Raw genomic sequence first — 22,772 nt, 5'->3', positions numbered from 1 at the left:
GTACTTACTCATGTGTGGAGCATTTATACAAAGAGAAGTACATTGTAAGGTACTTAGCTAGTATAGAGATTCACAAAAAGCCTCCCTGTGGAAAAGATGATAAGGTAGGCTTGAAGCCTGAATAGGCAGCAAGTAAGGTCAGTAGTGTTTCAACTCTGGGTAGTAGCTTGAGAGAGTATTTTATTTGAGGAAGTAAAAGATTTTAAAGAGACAACAGCTCCATTTACAAATGAGAAATTGAGGCACAAAGAAGTTGAGTGACTTGCCCATGGTCTTAGAACACTTATTCTAATGTTAGTGTGTTCATTCCTACTTACATTTATCCATCAAACCCCCAGCTATTACCAAAGTTTTATATTTTTCCATAGTGTGTGAAAATGCTAAGACACTTTAGTCATTAAACACGCCATTAGGCATACTTTTTGTTTTGGTCGGTCGTGGGGCTTGAACTCTGAGCTTGGGCACTGTCCCTGCACTCTTCAGCTCAAGACGAGTATTCTACCGCTTGAGCCACAGTGCCACTTCCAGTTTTCTGGTGGTTAATTGGAGATAAGGGTGTCACAGACTTTCCTGCCCGGGCTGGCTTTGAACTGTAATATTCAAATCTCAGCCTCCTCTGTAGTTAGAGTGACAGGCATGCGCCACCCATACCTGGCTTAGGCATACTTTTTTAAGGTATCACTTTATATTCTATATTAACACTTAATAATTATATATTATATGTAAAATATGATAGGGTGGTAATGTATATAGTATGCTCTGTCTCTTCCCTAGACCCTTTATTTACTTGAATATTATTTTACTTTAAGTTGTTGAGGTAGAATCTGTAGCATTCATGTTAATATTGAAAATTTAAATTCTTTGAATTATCCTTGCCTGGGCAGCCTGCTTCACATCAATTACTGGCCATTTATTAATACTTAGTGGCTCACCAGTGTTTTATACTCATGTAATCTTTTTTGTTTAATGCTAACACATTTCCATTTCAATAAACATTTACTGAGTACCTGGAGTATGCTAGGCATGATGTATAACATTTGAGAATACACTGATAGTACTACCTTATTTACACAAGTGACAGTACAGTATGAGAATTGCTATGTGCTTTGGAAGCACAGGATGCTACTAGACCTTGAAGGGGAAGTATACACTCCTCTGTAATCTTTGGAGCAAAATGCTTTGGGCACAGAAACTATGCAGATGCTTCTCGAAGAGCAAGACCTCCATCTGCAATCTGATTTGCTTGGCTGGAAGATTAGAGTGCAGTGGTGAGAGATAAGGTTGGTAAGGTAAGTGGTAATGATCACAAAGGGCTAAGGAACTTGTACTTTATCGTTAGGGTGCTCAGCTATTCAGAAAGATATGGCTAGATTTGTGCTTCAGAAATAACTGTTCTGGCTCTAGTGTGAATATAATTATAACAAGCTCATGTTGTTATGAAGATGTTATACCCAAATGTTTGTCAGGAAGTATTCCCATAAACCAGTGATCTTCAACATTGTCAGATTCCTTGTACACATTAAAAAAAAAAGTAGTATATTTAACAATCCTTTACTTTCATAAAATGAATTTATAGCTGTATATTCTATCTTTATATATAAATTAAAAAATACATATCAAGGAGAAGTAAAAACTTCCTCAAATATTTATATGAATATTTAAGTTCTTGAAGTTTTCTTTTTACACTACCAAATATATATATATATAGAGAGAGAGAGAGAGAGAGTGCTTTATTTTGTAGAACCACTGAATGTGAAAGTTACAAATGCAGATATATATATTTATGAGATGCTAATGATAAGATTGTTTTATGAACTCAGTATGTCTCAATACTGGGAAAATACTTTCTGTTTATAATATGGAATTTGTTTATAGGTTCCCTTACTTATAAATAGGCTTCTTAGCTTCATGCTTATTGGTCATTCAAAAATTGTACACCATAACTGCGGTTCAGGGCCAGCTTGTACTTTAACCCTGTTCCTATCTACTGAATGCTATTACTATTTCAAAGGTACTTTGTCTCTCCTAGTGAAAGCATCTACGAATTTCCAAAATTTCCCCTTCAGTTCTTGCTTCATTGAGAACTGCTTCCCTAAATTGACATGTGAAATGAGATGCTGATGCAGGATAATTATGAGCAGCCTTTGAAATAGGCATTTTAGCTGTAAAACCTACTACTTGAGATGGTATACAGCTTGTTGGAATATCAAATGTAGTTCACATTCCACTGGCCAGAAAAACCTTTTCAACTATTCTCTTCCCTACCACTGAGCCCTGAAACTTGGCTATAAGCAAGCTGAGGGTCATCATATTAGCTCTCCTATGCTTTAAAGGAATAAAATGTAAAAATATTGGAAACCAATGTAATCACTTAACCTTTCAATCCATTAGCATTGTCTATAGCAAGCATAACAAGCAATACTTTTTAGATTTATTTTTATTAAGTTAAAGACTGTTAATTAATGACATACAAGCTATGTGGAAAGAACAATAGAACTCTATAGAACAGTAGGCATACAGGTAGGACCAAAACAGAATTTAATATTGAGGTATTTGCAAATCATGGAAAACATTTTTGTATCAAATTAATACTGAATAAATTAGCCAAGGTTATGTAAGTATAAGGAAAGCTAAAAGAATGCATATATAAGCCGAGAGACTGTGGCTCATGCGTGTGATCCTAGCTACTCAGGAGGTTGAGATCTGAGGATCATGGTTCAAAGCCAGCCAGGGCAGGAAAGTCCGTGAGACTCTTATCTCCAATAAACCACTAGAAAACAGGAGGTGGTGCTGTGGCTTGTGGCTCAAGCGGTAGAGCACTCGCCTTGAGCTGAAGAGTGCAGGGACAGTGCCCAAACCCAGAGTTCAAGTCCCACGACAGACACCCCCCCCCCCCCCAAAAAAAAAGAATGCATCATATAATCCCAAAATTAATTCAAGTGAGGTAAGTACAGGGACCAGTAACTACCAAGAAGTAACCAGGTAATATGAAAAAAAAAGGTATAAAAAAAAAGGTATAAAATACTCAAAAGTATTTTACTAGCATAAGCGGGGGTGAGGAAAACTATTTAGAAATACTAAAATTTATTGACATGGGAAACTATATGCACAGTGATAAATCATAAAGCATGGTTGTCAAATTTGAAATTTATAAAGAATGTCCTAAAATAGCATATAATACATATTTGAGTAAAAACTTTGTGTTTCTTCCTTCCCTCCCTCCTTTCTTCTGTCCTTCCCTGCCTTCCTGTCTGCCTTCCTGCCTGCCTGCCTGCCTGCCTGCCTGCCTTGTCTGCCTTCCTGTCTTTCTTCCTTCCTGCCTGCCCGCCTTCCTTCCTGCCTGCCCACCCACCTACCTTCCTTCCTTCCTTCCTTCCTTCCTTCCTTCCTTCCTTCCTTCCTTCCTTCCTTCCTTCTTTCCTTCCTTCCTTCCTTCCTTCCTTCCTTCCTTCCTTCCTTCCTTCCTTCCTTCCTTCCTTCCTTCCTTCCTTCCTTCCTTCCTTCCTTCCTTCCTTCTTTCCTTCATCTCTGCCCTTGAGCTTAACTTTAGTCATTGTCTTGAGAATTACTTTTATAAAGATCATTTATTAGTGAAGTACAGTTAAGATTTTTTTATGTTTTGTGTTAGATAATACTGTGAAGTTAAGATCCCACAGGTTGTTGATGCAAATATTAGAACATAATAGATAATATTCACTATAGTCTCAATTTCTACTCAATGAAGAGCTTGAATGAGCTTTTAGTCTCATTTTAGATTTCCTGAGGTTAGCTAGGATAATTTCAACTAATAGTCACGTCCATTAGAAACTAAAAATTATTTTCTTCTCAATGACAAGGGATAGTGAATGTCCCCATTATAAGGATAAAGTTGATGAGAATGGGGACAGTTTATGCCTTATTTCTTCTTCTTTTATAGGTTTTAAAACGACCAGAATATTTTGGGAAGTTTGGTAAAATACATAAAGTTGTCATCAATAATAGCACATCATATGCAGGCTCACAGGTAACTAATTATAGGGATTTTTACCTTTCCTCCCTGTGGTCTGGGCTTGACCTAGGCCATTCAGAAGGAAAATCAGCTTTCTGAGATTACAAAGCTTGAAGGTCAAGTATTTATGAAGTGTAGAGACCTCTATTGGTGGGCTGGGGGCATTTTTAGCATTCATTTGACCCTTCTAGGATTTTATAATGAATTGATAGAATAAGAGGGAAATAGTAAAGCAAAATTTTAGTGCTGGGGTAAAGAAGTGGGGGACTTAAGCCTGTTATCAGGCAATCTTGTCATAGTGATTTAAAGTCACTAATATTTTTAGAGGTTGAAAAATTAATAGAACATCTTGGTTGTACTGGTATAGCAGAAAACTTCAAGATTACATTTATGTTCAAGAGAACATAATTTGGCACATTTTTAAATCTTACTTTTAAATATAAATTTAAAAGATTTTTTTGTAAAGTTAATGAGCCTGTTAAATGACTATTTAAGTAAATAAATGTCAAGCCAACGATGATATTTTATATGTTCACCATGTTATAGTTATAGATGTTATATTTCACTTAAAATCAGATAAAGTTCAAATATGATTATATTTAAATGAGCTAGTATTAAAAAAAGACTGCTGCTGTGGTATTAACAACAGTAGTAGTAGTAGTAATAAAGGAAGTATTATTAGTATTCCTTAGCTAGGCATATCGCAATATATATATATGCATATATATGTATTTTTTTGATGCTTACTTTGAAACTAATAACAATGGGATGGCATTTTTTCACTAGGGTCCAAGTGCCAGTGCTTACGTAACCTATATCCGGTCAGAAGATGCTCTCAGGGCCATACAGTGTGTCAACAATGTGGTGGTAGATGGCAGAACACTTAAGGTAATATGGTCCTCCTGAGCCTTCTTTTAAGAGGGAAGAAATAATCTGTAGAGGACAGCATAAAATTTATGTATTAACTTTAAGACAGTTTGAAGATTGTGTTGTAGACTCCCGTACTAACTTGTGATAGCTAGTTTGTTTATTGCTCACTGTAGGGTGCTATATTATTTACTAAATAGGAATAAACACAGTATTAGAGGATGATCCTTTAAAAATCCTGTGTTTTTGTGCTTATTTTGCAAAAATGGACCCATTCTTCATGAACTAGATGAAAGTTCTCTTTTTTACAGTTAAATATCTGAACTTCAAAATAAGTTTGAATGAAGGGCCCCACCAAGCAATGCTTTAGGTAAATGGAAAGGATAGAATAATTAGGAAAAGAATTTGCCTTCTTTTGTGCTTAACTACTTACCATATAGACAAGTTTTTCTGTCTCTTCTCCTGAAGTATAGGGAAAAGATCTTGTATTCAGTTTCTGGAAACCATAGACTAAAATGTCGTTAGCCCTTCTACATAAGCATTTGTCTATATGTCATACCAGTTTTCTAGTTTTTTCAGTCTTACTTGCCCTCATTTTAGATGAAGTAAAAACACTAAACATGGCAGTTCTCATTATAATGTCAGTTCGTATTCTGAGTTCTCTTTCCTCCTCCTTCCTTATAGGCATCTTTAGGTACAACAAAATACTGCAGTTACTTCTTAAAGAATATGCAGTGTCCAAAACCTGACTGCATGTATCTACATGAATTGGGGGATGAAGCAGCCAGCTTCACAAAAGAAGAAATGCAGGTAGTAAAGTCATGTGAATTATGAACTTTGCACAAAAGGGAGTACTTCTTCTTATGCTAAAAATGCAAAAGCAAAACCTAGGGATTTGAACTTTTAAAAACTGGCATTACTTTAAAGTAGCACTTTCCAAAGTTTCATAAAATGTCTGTTCTTCAGGATGTTACAGTAAAATGTGTCTGCAAAATAAAAATGCTAGAGTAATGGAGACAGATAGACTATTTGTTGTAGGATTTCTCAGAGGCTTTAATATGCTAATACTTATCTAAAGTGGGAAGTACTACTAGTACAACCAGAACTTAGTTGACCAAAGAAAACACTTTGGAAAATTCTACTTTAAGGGGAATGTCAGCAAAATAAAGGCCAACTAGGATACTGTCATTAATTGTTTTTTGTTTTGTTGGTTTTTTTTCTCCCCAATCTCTACTCTTTACAGGATATTCTAGATCATATTATTCTGTCCAGTGTTGCTGATAACCTAACATTTTGTAAAATGATGTCTCCCTTGAAAGTGTCCACTGAGTCCGTATCTGAATTAAAGACTTAATATCTTATGTTCTTTTTCACATTTCCTCTTCTCCTGTCTCCTTTCAATTTGTAGTATAAACATGCTTTTACAAGTAAAAATGTTGACCATTCGGCATATTAAATGAGGATTATACCAAAGCACAATGCTGCAGTTCCCTATTGTAGATGAGGACTTCAGATTGTTGCTGTGGACTTTTGCAGGAATACTTCTCATTTAGAAGGTGGGGGGCATTCATTGCTACCTTTCATTCTCCAGGTTAAACTAGAGAAAGTCTGGTAGGAGCTTCTTTAAACACAGATTATAAATAATGTGAAGTATCACCTTTTTTGACAGTATTAATTCAGAGTAAATCCCATTGTAATAAGTAGATTGGAGTTTCTTGGCAGTATTGTATTGTCTTTGTGATTTTAAAACCAAATATCTATCAGTTATTTAACAAGGATAGATGAGGTACTGTATATCTTATTTTTTTTCAATAAGTGATTTTAAATGTTTTGATTTGCTTTTTGTATGAAATATTCTTGAATGAAATTTAGATAATAGAACCATTTCAAACTGAAGTTTCAGGTATATTTTACTCACATATACTATGACAATGAAAATTTCTGTCAAAGAATTTCCAAGTCCCAATTGATCTCAGTTAGAGTATTATTGAGCAGTAAAAGAAAAATATATGGACAGACAAACTTACTTGCAATGGGATTTCAGCTGTCCTTTGTGAACTGCCCCGGTAGAGTCATTCAGGTATCAGATTGAGCTCTTTGTTGCTATGAAAGCCATAACATTTCATCAACTATTGACTGCAGAAAGAATTGATGTGCTTTTCATGTCTTAAAGGTGTAAAACTTGCATCTTATTGTATTTTTTTCCTAAAGTCAGTTCATAGTTTTACTCTTTTTTGCCTGAATTTAAAAACTATTTTGAAATGGGTTTTCCTTGTTAAAGCACTTCACAATTTTGAAAGATAAATTTGAACAAATTAGGTAACAAAAATCAGAAAAGCTTTACTTGTTTTACTGCATAAACTCAAAACTGATTACTATAGAACTTATGTATAGATCCAGATGAACAAGTAAGTGATACCTCAGAACAGGGAACGATGCATTGTGCAGTGTACATGATACAGTTGTACTCAATTAATTGAAACTGCTCTCACTTATTACTATTATTATTGTTCCCCTTTTGTTTCGATTTATTCTTTTTTGTTTTTTCCAAAGTGTGATTAAATCATAATTTTAAAATAATGAATATCCATGAAGGTAAGTAAAAAATCCTTCCAATCATGATACACACACAAATGATACAAAGTTATTCCAAGTAATTTCATTATTATTTATTTTTGTGTATTATTAGGTTTCACAGTCAATCTTAGCCTAATTTCTTCCGTAACAGTTGTGATATTGCCTTATGATGTACACAACTATAGCTATCCAACTATGTTAAACACAGGGTTTTCTTGGTGTGTCCGAGCTGTGTGGTTCCTGTTACAACTAGTCCACTGTCTCTTTTCAACACTTCACTCTGCCTTTGTAGCAAGAAAGCAACTGCAGACAGTATTTAAGTGAGTGAGCATAACTATGTTCCAGTAAAACTTTATTAACAAAAACAAGGGACCAGATATAAATAGTTGAATCGATCTACAGTTTATAAGTATTAGTGTTTTGATTTTTAAAATTTGTGGTAAGGGGAAAGAAAGGAATAAAAACAAATAAATGGACCCATTTCCCCTTAGTACTGGGGTTTGAGCTTGTGCCTCCCACTAGCTTGGTTTGCTTTCCATCACAGCTGATGCTCTTCTACTTGGATCACACTTCTAGCCCAGCTTTTTGCTGGTTAATTGGAAATGGAGTCTTTCAAACTTTTTGGCCCGGGCTGACTTCAAACCATGATCCTTCAAGTCTTAGCCTTCTGAGTAGCTAGGATTACAGGCTTGAGGCACTGGTGTTTTGACTTAGTGCCAAGGTAGTAAAGAATATAGTAAAACTGTTCTCTCTGTATACTTTAAATATATATATATATTATCTAAGACCCAGACTCAAACTCAGTATCTGACACTTTTGCTCACTGGCTGGAGCACTACCACCTGCGCCAGGCCTCCAACCTGCGCCAGTTTTAACCTCTAAATAAAACAGGAGACCCATTGATAAATTTTGGATGATCTTCAGAAAACTTTGTAATGATTTGTTGGAAAACATAATTGTATGAAAGACTTATTAGCAGGTTTAAAATTGACATTCTAGTTTGTTGAGCTAGGGAAATTGCTTGCTCCATAATGAGCTTTTTGTAGAAGTTAATGAGGCCAGATGTTGGTGGCTCATGTTTGTAATCCTGGCTACTCAGGAGCTGAGATCTGAGGATCAGGGTTCAAAGCCAGTCTGGGCTCTGCCATTTGTGCCACATCCCTAGCCCCAGAATTAATTTTTATTGATCTTTAAGTTTTGTAACATCATTCTTCATTGCTTTCTCTGACTTTGTGGAAAAAAAATGCTTTACTTAGGATATTTTAAGAAATAATTCAGAAGGTAACTCAGTGTTTTTTGGTAGATGTTTTGTGAATCCCACTGCAGTTTTAATGTCTTCTTTCATTAGGCGGGTAAACACCAAGAATATGAACAGAAGCTGCTTCAAGAATTATATAAGTTAAATCCTAATTTTCTTCAGTTATCTACGGGTTCAGTTGATAAGAATAAGAATAAAGTGACACCACTGCAGAGGTATGATACGTAAGTACTGATATTAATATCAGACATCAGACATCTTTTTGCCATGTCTATTCTTTTTGTTCTCTGTCTCTGCTATTTTTTTTTTTTTTGGCCAGTCCTGGGGCCTGAACTCTGGGCCTGCACACTGTCCCTGAGCTTCTTTTGCTCAAGACTAGCACTCTACCATTTGAGTCACACTGCCACTTCAGGCTTTTCTGAATAGTTTATGGACTTTCCTGCCCAGGCTGGCTTGGAACCTTGATCCTCAGATCTCAGCCTTCTGAGTAGCTAGGATAACAGGCGTGAGCCACCGGCTCCTGGCTCTTTTAGGCACATTCCTTCTTACCAAATCACAATTTCTGGGTTTAAATATTTGCTGCTTACTGCTCCCTGGTAACACCAGACAATCTGTTTAACCATGTCTAGTGGTACTGGGACTTGAACTCAAGGTTTCACACTTGCTAAAAAGGTACTACTTTCTACCACTTGAGTTATCATACCTTATGCTCAAGACAAGCTTCTTGATGTCTTCCCTCTTGCAATGATTTGCCCAAGGAATATGCTCACTATTTAAAAGAACTCAAGAGACTGGGCATAATGACATATGTTTGTAATCACAGGACTTTGATGAGTTTGAGGCCAGTCAGGGATACATAGAAAGGTGCAGGCCAGCTTGGATTATGGTGAGACCCTGTCACCCAAAACAAAATAAAATAGAAAGAGAAATCAAAAGATAGTGGGTACCCAGCTGAGCTTTCTCTCTGACCTAATGAGGAAGACAATATTTAAGAGTAATAATTAAGTATATAAATATTCAAGGATATCTGGTCCTAGGAATCACTACAATTTTGTATTTGGTGAGTAAAAAGAATATGCTGTATTCAGAATCTTTTTTTTTTTTTTTGTCGGTTGTGGGGCTTGAACTCTGGGCTTGGGCACTATCCCTCAGCTCTTCAGCTCAAGGCAAATGCTCTACTGCTTGAGCCACAGCACCACTTCCAGTTTTCTAGTGGTTTTATTGGAGATAAGAATTTCATAGACTTTCCTTGCCTGGGCTGGCTTTGAACCATGATCCTCAAATCTCAGCCTCCTGAGTAGCCAGGATTACAGGCATGAGCCACCTGCACCCGGCTCAGAATCTTATTTTTAAAAAGTTGTCTTCATCCTCCACTCTCAGTATAGTTTTGAGTGGATGATATTGGATGTCAGCTAAATAAGTTCATGATTTTTAATACTTTGAAATTTTGATATGATGATCTTCATATCTTGGATTGTATTTAATTATGATCTATCAGAACATCAAATAGATGGCTATACATTTTTGAAATTTTATTCTATCCTATTGTTTCTTAGGTTTAATGTTTGGTGTCTTCATATTTAAAAAAAAGTTATTGTCAAGGTGATGTACATAGGGGTTACAGTTACATAAGTAAGGTAGTAAGTACATTTCGTGTCGAACTTGTTACCCTCTCCTTCATTTTTGTCCCACTTTCCCTTCCCCGCAACCGCTTCTCCCAAAATTGTACAGATCATTTCCAACATATTGTCTTGTATCACTGTTGCATTGGTTCCCCCTTTGTTCTGTGTCTCACCATTTTTATGTTCCCCTTCCTTTCCCTAATTCACACACACACACACACACACACACACACACACACACACACACACACACACACACACACACACACACGTGTGTATATATATATTTAATGCCCAGGGTACCAAAATAAAACACAGTGACAACAGGGTATAAACCATAGGGGGAAAAAGACACAAAAGAAAAAAGAAATCACATTAAAATTAAATTTGTTTAAGTGATAAATTAATTCTTATCTTTTAAATATTAAGAGTCTCATGTTTATCTAGTACTAAAGTAATGTGAGAGCCACTTTGCAAAATAATTGCCTGGATAATATTGTCATAATCTACTTCAAAAACATTTTATGTTTTATTTTTTTTTTATTTTATTTTATTTTATTTTTTGGTCGGCCGTGGGGCTTGAACTCTGGGCCTGGGCGCTGTCCCTCAGCTCTTCAGCTCAAGGCGAGCGCTCTACCACTTGAGCTACAGTGCCACTTCCGGTTTTCTGGTGGTTTATTGGAGATAGTCTCACGGTCTCTCCTGCCCAGGCTGGCTTTCAACCCCGATCCTCAGATCTCAGCCTCCTGAGTAGCTAGGATTACAAGCGTGAGCCACCAGTGCCCGGCTACATTTTATGTTTTAGATAGTTGAGCTCCTATTTATTCCCTTTATAGTGAAGTTTATTTAAATGTTAGATGTATTTAACATGTATTTATACACTTACTCTTTTACACGTAGGTATATAGGTATATATGTATATGTGTGAATTTATGTATATATGTACATACGTAACTATGTAAAGAATCTACAAAGCAAAACTAGAATTACTCTATATAGTAAGTTATATGAGATTTATTTCTATCAAGGCTAGAAATAAAAGCTAAATCCGAACAGAAATCTTTTGGATTGACAAACACTATTTCCATTCATTATTTTTATTTACCCTTTTCTAGCTTATGTTTTCATGATCAACAATATATGCTTCTATTTCCCATATTATTGGGTGCCACTTCTTAGTGTTGAGAAAAAACAGGTTATTGTAATAAACATTTATTTCAGATACATTCAACTCTTACATACTGTCATTTTAGTTAAAGTCATATTCTGAGTTTGTAACTCCTAGAGATTTGAGAACAGAACTTTTAACATTTAGATTATCTCCTTAAGATAATCTTGTTATTTTCTGAATGTACAGGTGTTATTTTTTATCAAAGATAATGTGAAAATTTTCTGAAAGCATATAGAAAAAAATAATTTATGTGATCTTAGTACATAGTAATTTTCACTAAATATGGTTTGTATCTTTTCCCTTCAATGTGTATTTCCTGTTTTTTCCCCTGTGAATGCATATGTACCATTATATATAAAATTACTTTGATTTGTTACATTTGAAAATGAATATACATTATTATGAATGTTACCCATGTCATGAAATCATAATTTTTAGGGCTGTATGATAGTCATCAAATATATTTATATATAAAATAATATATATATTAGATAAAATCTATATTAAGCTACTTTCCTGTGTGTCTGTATCATATAATTTCACTTTGATGATGTTATTTATAACAGTGCTGCACATGATTTTGTATGAATATTTTGGTTATAGTTTTAAAAAAATAATTTTATTGTTATTAAAGTATTATATAGATATGTTACTGTTTCATAAGTGAGGTGATGAGTGCATTTCTGTTTTTGCACAATGTCATACTTTCCTTTCCTCAGTTTCCCCTTCCATCTCTGCTCACAAATTACATAGGTCATTTTCCATATTGTGTATACTGAATAGTGTGATGACATTTGTTCACTCTACCTCCCTCCCTTCTGCACTGTCCCCCATTTGCCCTCCAGAAGAAAAGAAAAAAAAGAAACAAAGCAAAAACACCACCGTCAACAACAACAACAAAAAAACTGTGTTTCCATTTCCTAGAGTTTATTTCAATAAGTGGTATCTTAAATGCTTAGAGAAGTTACACCTTTGATTTTGATTGTTCCTGGCAGTATAACTGCTTGATCAAAGAATTGAGAGTACCTGTCTCCTTGAATTAGGTATTTCATGCACCAGTATTTACATACTGCCCTGGACATTAGTAAGACTGACACAGTTTACATTGAAAAATACTGTTTAGTGCTCTATAATGGGAGTTAGAAAGATGAACCAAGATTTAGACAATAAACTTTTGCCTTTATAATACCTTCTTTCCACCTTTTCATTTGTTACTTCTTTTCAACTTGTCACTCTTATTCCAATATTATAAGAATAGTACATTTATTGCAGATTATTGTGTTCTAGTCTGTTCTTTATGTTACCACAAATATATCTTCTTTAACACTACATGTTTCCATTGGTCTCTGTACTCTGACCTCTGTCTGCTTTACTATCTTTATTTTACATTGGTATTGAATTTTGAACTTCCCTCAGAAGTATCTCCCAGTTGACCCATTTTGTTAGATTTGATTACAGCATTTTTTTGATAGCTTATTCAAGAGACAGTCTGTTAAACTTAAGAATGTTAGAAGATAACACCTGGGAATCAGACTGGCTAAATGTATTTGTTAAATTTGTTTAGCGCAATTAAGTGTGGTACCAGTAAATTAATGATTTGTAAAGTAACTTGGCATATAGTTTCAGGGAATACAATAATTTTGAGAAATTAGAAATCTTAATTTTTTTCCTATAGAGTAATAATGCTTATCTTTTGTTCTTTTGTTCATATACTGAGTTATTATAAATGTCATTAGGTCAGTGTTGTAAGGCTTAGAGATTTTAATTTGTATCATTTGTTGTGTGTGTGTGTGTACATATATAACTGTTCTTCCTATAGGGTTTGAAATAATATATAGAAAAATATTAAAAGAAATTTATGGTTCTTAAGAACTTTATATAAAGGACATTCCAATAACTCTTTAGGTCCTGCCAAAAAGCTAGAAAAAATGTGTTGCTTACTGGTTCTAAATTTTGAACATCAATATATTTATCATATATATAGAACTAAGTGATGGATTCGATTGTTGACTTAATTGGAATGGTATTTGTTTTAAGAGGTTCTTTTTTCCCCATTAAGCAATTATTCCAGCCATTGATTTAGAGAATCTGATTAGAATGTAAGTAATTCAAGGAATAGTGTTTCAAGGTAGGGATCTTACATAAGGTCTTTGTGTCCATGATATCTAACTTAATGTCATATGTCACAGTACCTCTACTTTTTTTGTTTTTTTCTGAATTTGTTTTTATTGTAATGAAATGACTTTATTCTTGATTTCATACAATGTTTTCTTTTTACAGTCCCATTGACAAACCTTCAGATTCTCTCAGTATAGGGAATGGTGATAATTCCCAGCAGGTAAGATTCAGATAAAATGTCATTTCATTTATCTGTCAAACCTGAAAACAAAGTGTTGTATATAAAGGAAAAATTTCTAAATAGTGAAGAAATGCTTTATATACTGAAACAATTAAAAACACTTTTGTCCAGGTGCTGGTGGATCATGCTTGTTATCCTAGCTACTTGGGGGACTGAGATCTGTTTAAAATCAGCCCACGCCGAAAAGTTCCCTGAGATTCTTTTCTCCAAAAAGCTGGAAGTGGAGCATTGGACCAAATGGTAGAGCACAATCCTTGAGCAAAAGAAGCTTAGGGACAATGCTCAGACCCTTAGCTCAAGCCCTAGGACCAGCACACCTATATACACACATGCACACATACATGCACAGACATAAAACACTTTTGATGGACAGCTCTGTTAAATGTTCTAGCCTTGTTTTCCTACACAGAGTGTATAGTCCATATTAACTCTTTCTTGATAACTCAGAATTATCTTTATGACTATATCTTATTGTACCATATGTAATACATCATTTTCCTTACAGACTACTTTTGTTGTTGTTTTTCTTGGCTCTGCTCAAATAGTCTTAGACCAGCATGCCTTTTGAGTTCATTCTTTCAAGAATTGCTTTCCCTCTCCGTACAGCATCTTTACAATAAAATAAAATTTAAAAAGAATTGCTTTCCCTTTGTCTCTTGCTGTCAAGTGCACCCTGTGCTTTTCCTTAATGGCTTCCATTTTCCTCCAAGTGACTATTGGTTTTCAGATGACTTATTGGATAGAATGGTCAAAGTTTCATTCAATGTGAAATTAATGTAAAAGATAGCTATTAGAACATACTTTTTTAAATATATATTTTTATTGTGAAAATACTGTACAGAGGGGTTACAATTACATGGGTAAGATAATGAGCACATTTCTTATCAAGCATTGTAGCCTCCTGCTTTGTGTCCCCTTCCCATCCCTTCGTATCCCACCCTCCCTCAATCCCCCCCACCAAAGTTGTAAAGTTCGTTTTTCGACATAACGCCTTTAGAACATACTTTTTGTCAGCTTGTTTTATTGCTTGGAGAACTTTTCTTAATTTTCTGTACATTTTGCTACATTGGTAAAATGAACGTAGTTCTAACTCCCCCATAAACAAATGGCCAATTTTCCCACATTGCAGGTAAAAACCTCCTGAGCTTTAAAATTCTTTACTGGCAAGTTTCAAAAGAATGAAAATCTGTATGGTACCCTGATATATTTTGAATTGATAAAATATATTCTTAAGAGTAGTTGTAAAAGTGTAGTCATATTCAATGTACATTATGTAAAAAATGAACTATAAACTTCAGGGTAGGGAAAGGAGTGTAGAAATGGGGGAGAACGAAGGAAGGGGTGGAATTGACCAAGAAGCATTGTACTCAAAATCCAACTTATGGAATCGCAACCCCTCTGTATAACTACTATTAATAAAGAAAAACATGAGTAGTTGTAAAGGATGTACTTTCAACATATAATCAGTATTGGTGTTTTAAAGTATAAAAGTGTTATATTCCTCTTTAAGTATTTACAGAATTTAAATTTTAACACCTACTTCATGTTTTGATCATATCATTCTTGATACCCCATCATCTTTTTTTTAAAAAAAATCATTCAGATTTTTTAGGTATGGAAATTTCACGTCAGTCTTTTTTCTTCATTAACTCAGTTTCCTATTTCTATTGCCATTGTACTTTTATCTTGATGTAATATGGTCTTGCTTGAAAAGCATATACTTTTCTCAAATAAAAACTGACATAAATTTTGTGTTGAAATGGTATTTTTGCTATGACAAGAATTTAAATGTTTTATTTTCTTTTAATTTTATTATTATTATTCTTTGGTCAGTCATGGGGCTTGAACTCAGGGCCTGGGTGCTGTCCCTGAGCCATTTTTGCTCAAGGCTATAGTGCTCTACCACTTTGAGTCATGTTGCCACTTCTGGTTTTCTGGTTTGTTAATTGGAGATAAGAGTGTCACAGACTTTCCTGCCCAGGCTGACTTTGAACTGACTTTGAACTCAGCCTCCTAAGTAGCTAAGATTACAGGTGTGAGCCACCAAACACATGACTGCTAAATGCTATATTTTGATGTTGAACTTTTCATTTTCCTAAGTTTTAAGTGCTGAGATCTTTTGTTTGTATAAATAATTATATGGAAAGACAAAGAATAGTGTATTGTATCACTATCACCCAAATCCTTGAATTCCTTCTGAATTAAATGCCTAAAACTAAAGATTTCTCATCATGGTAATTTTTTTTGGTGGGGGTTGGAATCATACTCAGGTCTCATGCATGCTAGGTATGCTAGACAAGTACTCTACCATTGAACTACATCCTAGCCCCCTAATCATAACAGTAGTAATAATAATTTATTGTTTTATTATCAATAATAAAACATTTTGTTAACAGTATAATTGTTATATAGTAAAATGTATATATAGTGAAGTTACATGAAATTAAATTATATGAAACTATCACAAACAAAAATCATTGCTTATTATTTTATTGCTATTAATAAAAATAAAACAATTTTAATAATTATGTTAATGATAATTTAAAATGTTTATTTTCCTACAAAATAATATATTCTTAAGAAAATATTAGAATAATAATACTACTTTATTATTACTTAGGGATTGATCTCAGCTCCTTGTACTTGTTAAGAAGCACTTTACCACTTAAGGCATGCTACAGCCCTTATTTTTTGATGAGACATTTCTTTTGTTGAAAATTAAAATATTTGATACCATGTAATTTTCTAGTCATTACTGTCACTCTCATTACCAATTTGAATCTCTAGTGACTTGTTCTAATAACAATTTTCACTGTTTTGGTTGTTGCTGTTGTTGAGACATGGTCTGACTATGTCACCCTGGCTGGCCTTGAGCTGGAAATCCTCTGCCCTCAGCTTCCTGAGTACTAGGTCACAGACATGTACCACCACACCTAGTCAAGTTTTCACTCTTTAGCAAAATATGGCATTGAAGTCCCAGAGAGAGAGAAATACTCTTTTGTTTGTAATGAAAGTAGTAAGATTGTTAAAAGAGAGGAGACTAGTTTAGTCTTTTTCAGGTGATAATCTTTTTTTTTCAAAGAAGAGTGCATGTGTAAGTTAATGATTTAGTTGGTTTTCTCAAACTGCACACTTTCAGTAATCTTCAAGTTCTCTGATTTACAACCATTACTTTATTGCATTTAATTACAGACCTTTAAAATTGTGGCTTATTAATGTGTATAAACATTTTTCCTTTTTTTGTTTAGATACCTAACAGCGATACGCCTTCACCACCACCTGGCTTATCAAAATCCAATCCAGTCATCCCCATTAGTTCATCTAATCACAGTGCAAGGTCACCTTTTGAAGGAGCAGGAACAGAGTCACAGTCATTATTCTCAGACAATTTTCGCCATCCCAACCCTATACCAAGTGGGCTTCCTCCTTTCCCCAGCTCCCCACAAACATCCAGTGACTGGCCTACAGCACCAGAACCACAGAGCCTCTTCACATCAGGTATGTGACAACAGACCTAATATTAATCACTAAGCTCTTATGAATAAACTATTGGTTGACTGATGGGAAAGTCACTGGTAGATATATTTTTATCTTTTTTTTCTCTACTTTGTGTTTATAAAAGTATATACATTTAAGCTGCATGCAGTTTAACAGTAGATAAATTGTTTGTGGCCTAGAAATGGATGTGTTGAAAGGCAGATTTCTCCAGAAGCCAAAAGTTACATACTTTTCCATGAAAATTACTACTGATTATTTTGCTGAGGACTTACCTTTTAATCAGATTTTTGTTTGTGTAGTCAAATTTAAGGTAGCTCCCAATGGACAAAGAGGAAGTTCTTCAGCAGTGAAATCTATAATTTGTCTTTTTTAAAAGGCATTTTTATTAAAACAATTTGACATGGTTTATTATATTGTATAAGAGCTGTACTTTTACCTTTTCAAAAATTATGTTTTAATTGATGTCCAAAGCGGAGGGACAACTAACCAAATGCCCAAGACTTCAGTTAGATGATATTTTGAAGGGAGTGGTCTGAAGAAAGAACTTAGAGAGGTTTTCATCTTTTTTTTTTTGAAGAAGTATGACTTTCCCTCTTTCTCCTAGCAGGTTTCAGAGATGTCTACCAATCATTAAGAGGAAGGTAGAACCAAGCAAAATGGATTATGGCAGCCAGAAAGCAGAAAAAAAAAAACACTATTTTTCTTTTTACACACTGATGCAAATGATGGCATAAGTTAACATAGAATAGAGCTCATAGAATAGAACTCATGAAGCATACACATACACACATAATTTTATTATTTATGTTATTTATTTGTTTGTTTGTTGGACATGGGGCTTTGAACTCGGGGCCCGGGTGCTAACCCTGAGCCTTTTTGCTCAAGGCTAGCATGTAGTATTTGGAGCCACCACGCCACTTTCGGTTTCCTGAGGGTTAGTTAATTGGATGAGTCTCTTAGACTTTCCTGCCTATCCAGGCTGGCTTTGAACTGTCCTCCGATCTCAGTCTCCTAAGTAGCTAGGATTAAAGGCATGGGCCACTAGCTTCTGGCCAGAAGCAGATACATCAAATTATATTTTTCTTAGTTTATAAGGCATATTTTCAAAGTTGTGCTTTTTCTTTGACAAATATAATTAAATAAAACTCTAAATCTTATAAATTTTATAAAATCAGTTATATGGTTTTGATTATGAATGGTTGAGTATAATTTGGGTGTCAAATACTTTTTTCCTTTTCATTAGCAAAATCACTATTATTCAGTTTAATAATAATTTAAGAGGCCTTTTGTAATTGATGATCTTATAATGCTTAGAGCTCTTAGGGATTTTGTATTTACTTGCTTTTATTCATAATTTGACCTGTTTAGCTATCATTAGTATAGAGGTTCATTAAAAATAAAAGTAAATTTACATTTTTCATTCCTGTCTATATTTCTTCCCAATAGAAACAATCCCAGTATCATCCTCCACAGACTGGCAAGCAGCATTTGGCTTTGGTTCTTCTAAACAACCAGAGGATGACTTAGGTTTTGATCCCTTTGATGTTACTCGAAAAGCCTTAGCAGACCTGATTGAGAAGGAACTGTCAGTCCAAGACCAACCTTCCCTTTCGCCTACATCTCTTCAGAACTCCTCTTCACACACTACAACCGCCAAAGGTCCAGGCTCTGGATTCCTGCATCCTGCAGCATCTACAAATGCCAACTCTCTCAATAGTACCTTTTCAGTCTTGCCACAGAGGTTTCCTCAATTTCAGCAGCACCGAGCCGTTTATAATTCGTTCAGTTTTCCAGGCCAGGCAGCCCGCTATCCTTGGATGGCCTTTCCACGCAATAGCATCATGCACTTGAACCACACAGCAAACCCCACCTCAAATAGTAATTTCTTGGACTTGAATCTCCCACCACAGCACAACACAGGTCTGGGAGGGATCCCTATAGCAGGTAGGTTCATTTAAAACCTTCAAGAATTTGTGAATTTATGCTTTTGGGTTGTTGGGTGGATGGGGGGAAGTAACTGTTGAATAGTAACAGAGTGTAAGTCTTAGAAATTTCTACAAAAGAAAATCTTGATCATAAAATCTAAAAAATTTTATTTGGATAGATGCCTTGTAATATTGAGCTTTATAAGGATGGTGGAGTATTATACCTAATGTTTAAAGCACTTTTATTTAATAAAATAGTTACTAAACATTCATATGGTATATAAATGTAGATAAAAGGAAACTGAGCTCTGAACTTAAAGTGCTATAAAGTCTCAACACCATGGTAGAAATTCTCACTTCACATTCTAAAAATGAAGTGGTAGAAAATTAATTAATTATTGATAATGAGAGCATGAGGGATAAAGCCACCTTGTAACTTATTCGAGCAATTTTGACTGATCCACACATACATACATCAAAACTCTGCTATATATTAATATGTGAGAACATATCATGTTAGAAACATTTTCTGGGAAAATTTATTCCAAAAGAGATACCCTTTTAGGCTGTCTTGTTTTTATTTCTGGGGGATAATATTAGGTTTATATAAGGGAACATAAACTTGATGCCAGAATACTTCTGATTTTGTACTGCTACCCTTATAAGTTTCAGAACTTTTGGGATTTAATATCCTATGTAACATTTTTTATGTAGAGTGTGGTCTAAATGAGCCATTCTTATCAATAGTGTTTTCATTTGACTCGAGCTTTAGAGATGATGTGAAAAAGTGCTTGTTCCCCTCTTGTTTGTCTCAAGTAGGTCCTTATTATCTCAAGTAGAACAGAATAGTCCTTTACTCTGTTATATAGTTTATAACTTACATTTGTCCTGTGTCATGACCTTTAAAGTGTAGGGCATGACATGTTATCAAAATACTGTACTTTTACCAGTAAAGTGATCATTCTCTTGTTTTTAGCAAGCTAGATAGATGAAGTTATAGAGATCTTCCATAATTCTTCGGCTGTGTTTGAGACCAACATTTCTTTTTTTGGACAGTAGCTAGGTTTTAGTATATTATGGTGGATAAAATGATATTAACAGTTGATTGATACAGTGAAATTAATTTACATAAGTTTGAGAGTACTTGATGTAGTGATTTGCACAGTGATAATAGGGTTCATGGTATTTGTTCATTTAATTATGGCAGGTAGTTGTTAATCCAAAGTAATATTTTTTAGTCCTTTTTCAATGAGATACCCACTTATAAATTACCAAGTGTTCAATTTCTGTATACATTTTTCTTTTCTTCCATTCAAGATAGCATATTAGAATGTAATTCTCCTTTATTTTGCTTTGTTTTAATCATTTAGAAAGATGACAGTTTAATTGCTAATAGTCTATTAACTGATTATAGTATTAAATGTTAAGTTCCCCTAAGTATTTTAAACATTTTTAAGGAAGTATTAAACCAGAAGGATTAATATTTCACTTCCTGTTTACCCAACAATGAACTAGGCTGTGTGGGGAATACAAAAGGTGTATAAAATATGAATATTATTTTCAGATAGTTCAGCATGAACTTGGAAGAGATAAAATTAAAATCTTACATGAAAGTGTTTAAACATATATATGGTACTGGAATCCAGGAGACAGCCTGTAATTGTTGGGGAGGCTGCATTGAAAAAGTAAGAATTGATCCTGTAGTGTGTTCTCGTGACTTTGGAGTAGCATCAGGGAAAGAGAAAAAGGCCTTTTATGTTGTTGGAAACTTCAAGAATAAAAAGGCCATAGGGATAGAGAAAGCAGTACTACCTTCTGTAACAAGGTACTTTTAAAATTGTAAAGATATAAGTGTGAGAAGATGGGAGCTTTAACAGGGAGGCAGACTAGTGTGGATTTGATTTTGGAATTAACTTCTGAGCTGTCTTTATTTTGAACTTATATTTGACATATTACATGACCATCATTGATAACCTGTTTTTCACATTTCTTAGTCATTGTTTTGCCTGTAGGTATCAAAGAGCAGTTTTAAACTCAAATATTTCAAGCAATAGATACTTGGAAATGCCACACTATTAATGAAAACTCACTGGTTTGTTAGTGCAGTTGTTTTAATATCTACATATAGAATACATCTATTAAAGTATGACATTAAATTGTCTGTCTACTTTTGTGAATTTTCTTTTGCCATATACTCAACCATAGAGAATTTAAAACTTTTTTCAGAGTTCTTAAGAATTAAGTCACCAAATTGAGTTTCATTATTGATGGGGATTGAAGACTGTTATTTAAGACTTTCCAATTTTGACTATCCATACTTGCTTAATATTATTATTACATTTGTGCCAGTCTTGGGGCTTGACCTCAAGACTGGGCAATGAGCTTTTTTGCTCAAGACTGGTGTTCTGCCACTTGAGCCACAGCTCCACTTCTGGCTTTTTGGTAGTTGGAGATTAGAGCATAATAGACTTTTCTCTCGACTGGCTTCAAACTGAGATCCTCAGATCTCAGCCTCCTGAGTAGCTAGGATTATAGGCTTGAGGTAACAGCTAATTATTAGCTGTAATAAACAGCTAATTATTACTTTTTTAAAAAAGTTTTGAGGTCTAGAGACACTTTAGTGTTAACATACCAAAATATTTTAAATTGTTATCAATCACACAGGAATTCCATCATGGCTTACAAATACTTGACAGATACCTTAGCACATTGAATGTTTTAAGCACAATATTTTTAAAGCACAGCAAGATGATTTAGGATTTTCAGTAACTGTCTTTTAAATGGTGGAGTAAAAAACTGGAATGCTATATATATCTTTACAGTTTGAAGCACTTTCCCTATCCCCTGATGAATTTGAGTTGAACTTTTAAAAGAGGCTCAACTTTACATCATTTAGTTATAGTACTTTATAGGGAATAGCTTTTCATTGAATGCTTCAGAAATGGAGACTACATTCTGTTTTAGTGGGACTTGCTAAGATACTCTTAATTCTATACTGGGAAAGATGTGTATTCTTTAAATATATAGAACAAATTAGGGGGTCCCTGACCTTTAGGAGCAAATTAGAGGTGCAGGTATTTTTATTTAGTCTTTGCTTTGTTTAATTATTTAACAATTATACATCTGAAACCTGTCATGGGAAGAACAGTCATGAGTTTGACAGAAATTTGGCTTTTCTCTAATTGAAAACGTGTTTAAAATTAGATATTTCCTTTATTTGGTCAACACTTTTTAGTAGTGTTTAGGGCTACACATCTAGTTTGCTAAGTTTAGGAGAATTTTTGAAATAAGCATTCTTGGGAGACTTTGATTAGTGGGCAGTTACACCAAAACCACCTAATCTTTTAAATTATTGAAACCATGTGCCATTGTTCAAAAAGTGACTTACCAGGGCTGGGACATGGCTCAAGTGGTTGAATGCCTACACATTGAAGTTGGAGCCCCTGAGTTCAAACCATAGTACCACCAAAAGAAAAACAAAATTAAAGAGACTTATCTTGCCCACTG

At 34.4% G+C, this 22,772-nt stretch overlaps 1 protein-coding gene across 8 annotated transcripts in view; it reads left to right on the top strand.

Moving 5' to 3' along the window:
- The window catches only part of Cnot4 (CCR4-NOT transcription complex subunit 4), a 104,703-nt gene that overhangs the window by 51,256 nt on the left and 30,675 nt on the right, over window positions 1–22,772 (top strand). For 4 of the 8 annotated variants that reach the window (XM_042670098.1, XM_042670094.1, XM_042670095.1 and 1 more), the window contains 7 exons: window positions 3,917–4,003; window positions 4,775–4,876; window positions 5,540–5,665; window positions 8,781–8,914; window positions 13,764–13,821; window positions 17,091–17,340; window positions 18,787–19,284. In XM_042670098.1, the coding sequence (XP_042526032.1) occupies window positions 3,917–4,003; window positions 4,775–4,876; window positions 5,540–5,665; window positions 8,781–8,914; window positions 13,764–13,821; window positions 17,091–17,340; window positions 18,787–19,284 (1,255 nt within the window). The remainder of the gene's footprint in view (window positions 1–3,916; window positions 4,004–4,774; window positions 4,877–5,539; window positions 5,666–8,780; window positions 8,915–13,763; window positions 13,822–17,090; window positions 17,341–18,786; window positions 19,285–22,772) is intronic. The other 4 variants (XM_042670099.1, XM_042670096.1, XM_042670102.1 and 1 more) reach the window with 2 other exon arrangements.

This window comes from Dipodomys spectabilis, unplaced genomic scaffold, assembly GCF_019054845.1.
Source record: "Dipodomys spectabilis isolate Male_0828 unplaced genomic scaffold, ASM1905484v1 ptg000519l, whole genome shotgun sequence".
NCBI classification, from domain to species: domain Eukaryota; kingdom Metazoa; phylum Chordata; class Mammalia; order Rodentia; family Heteromyidae; genus Dipodomys; species Dipodomys spectabilis.
The sequence above is the reverse complement of the archived record's forward strand: the minus strand, read 5'-3'. Positions and strand labels throughout refer to the sequence as shown.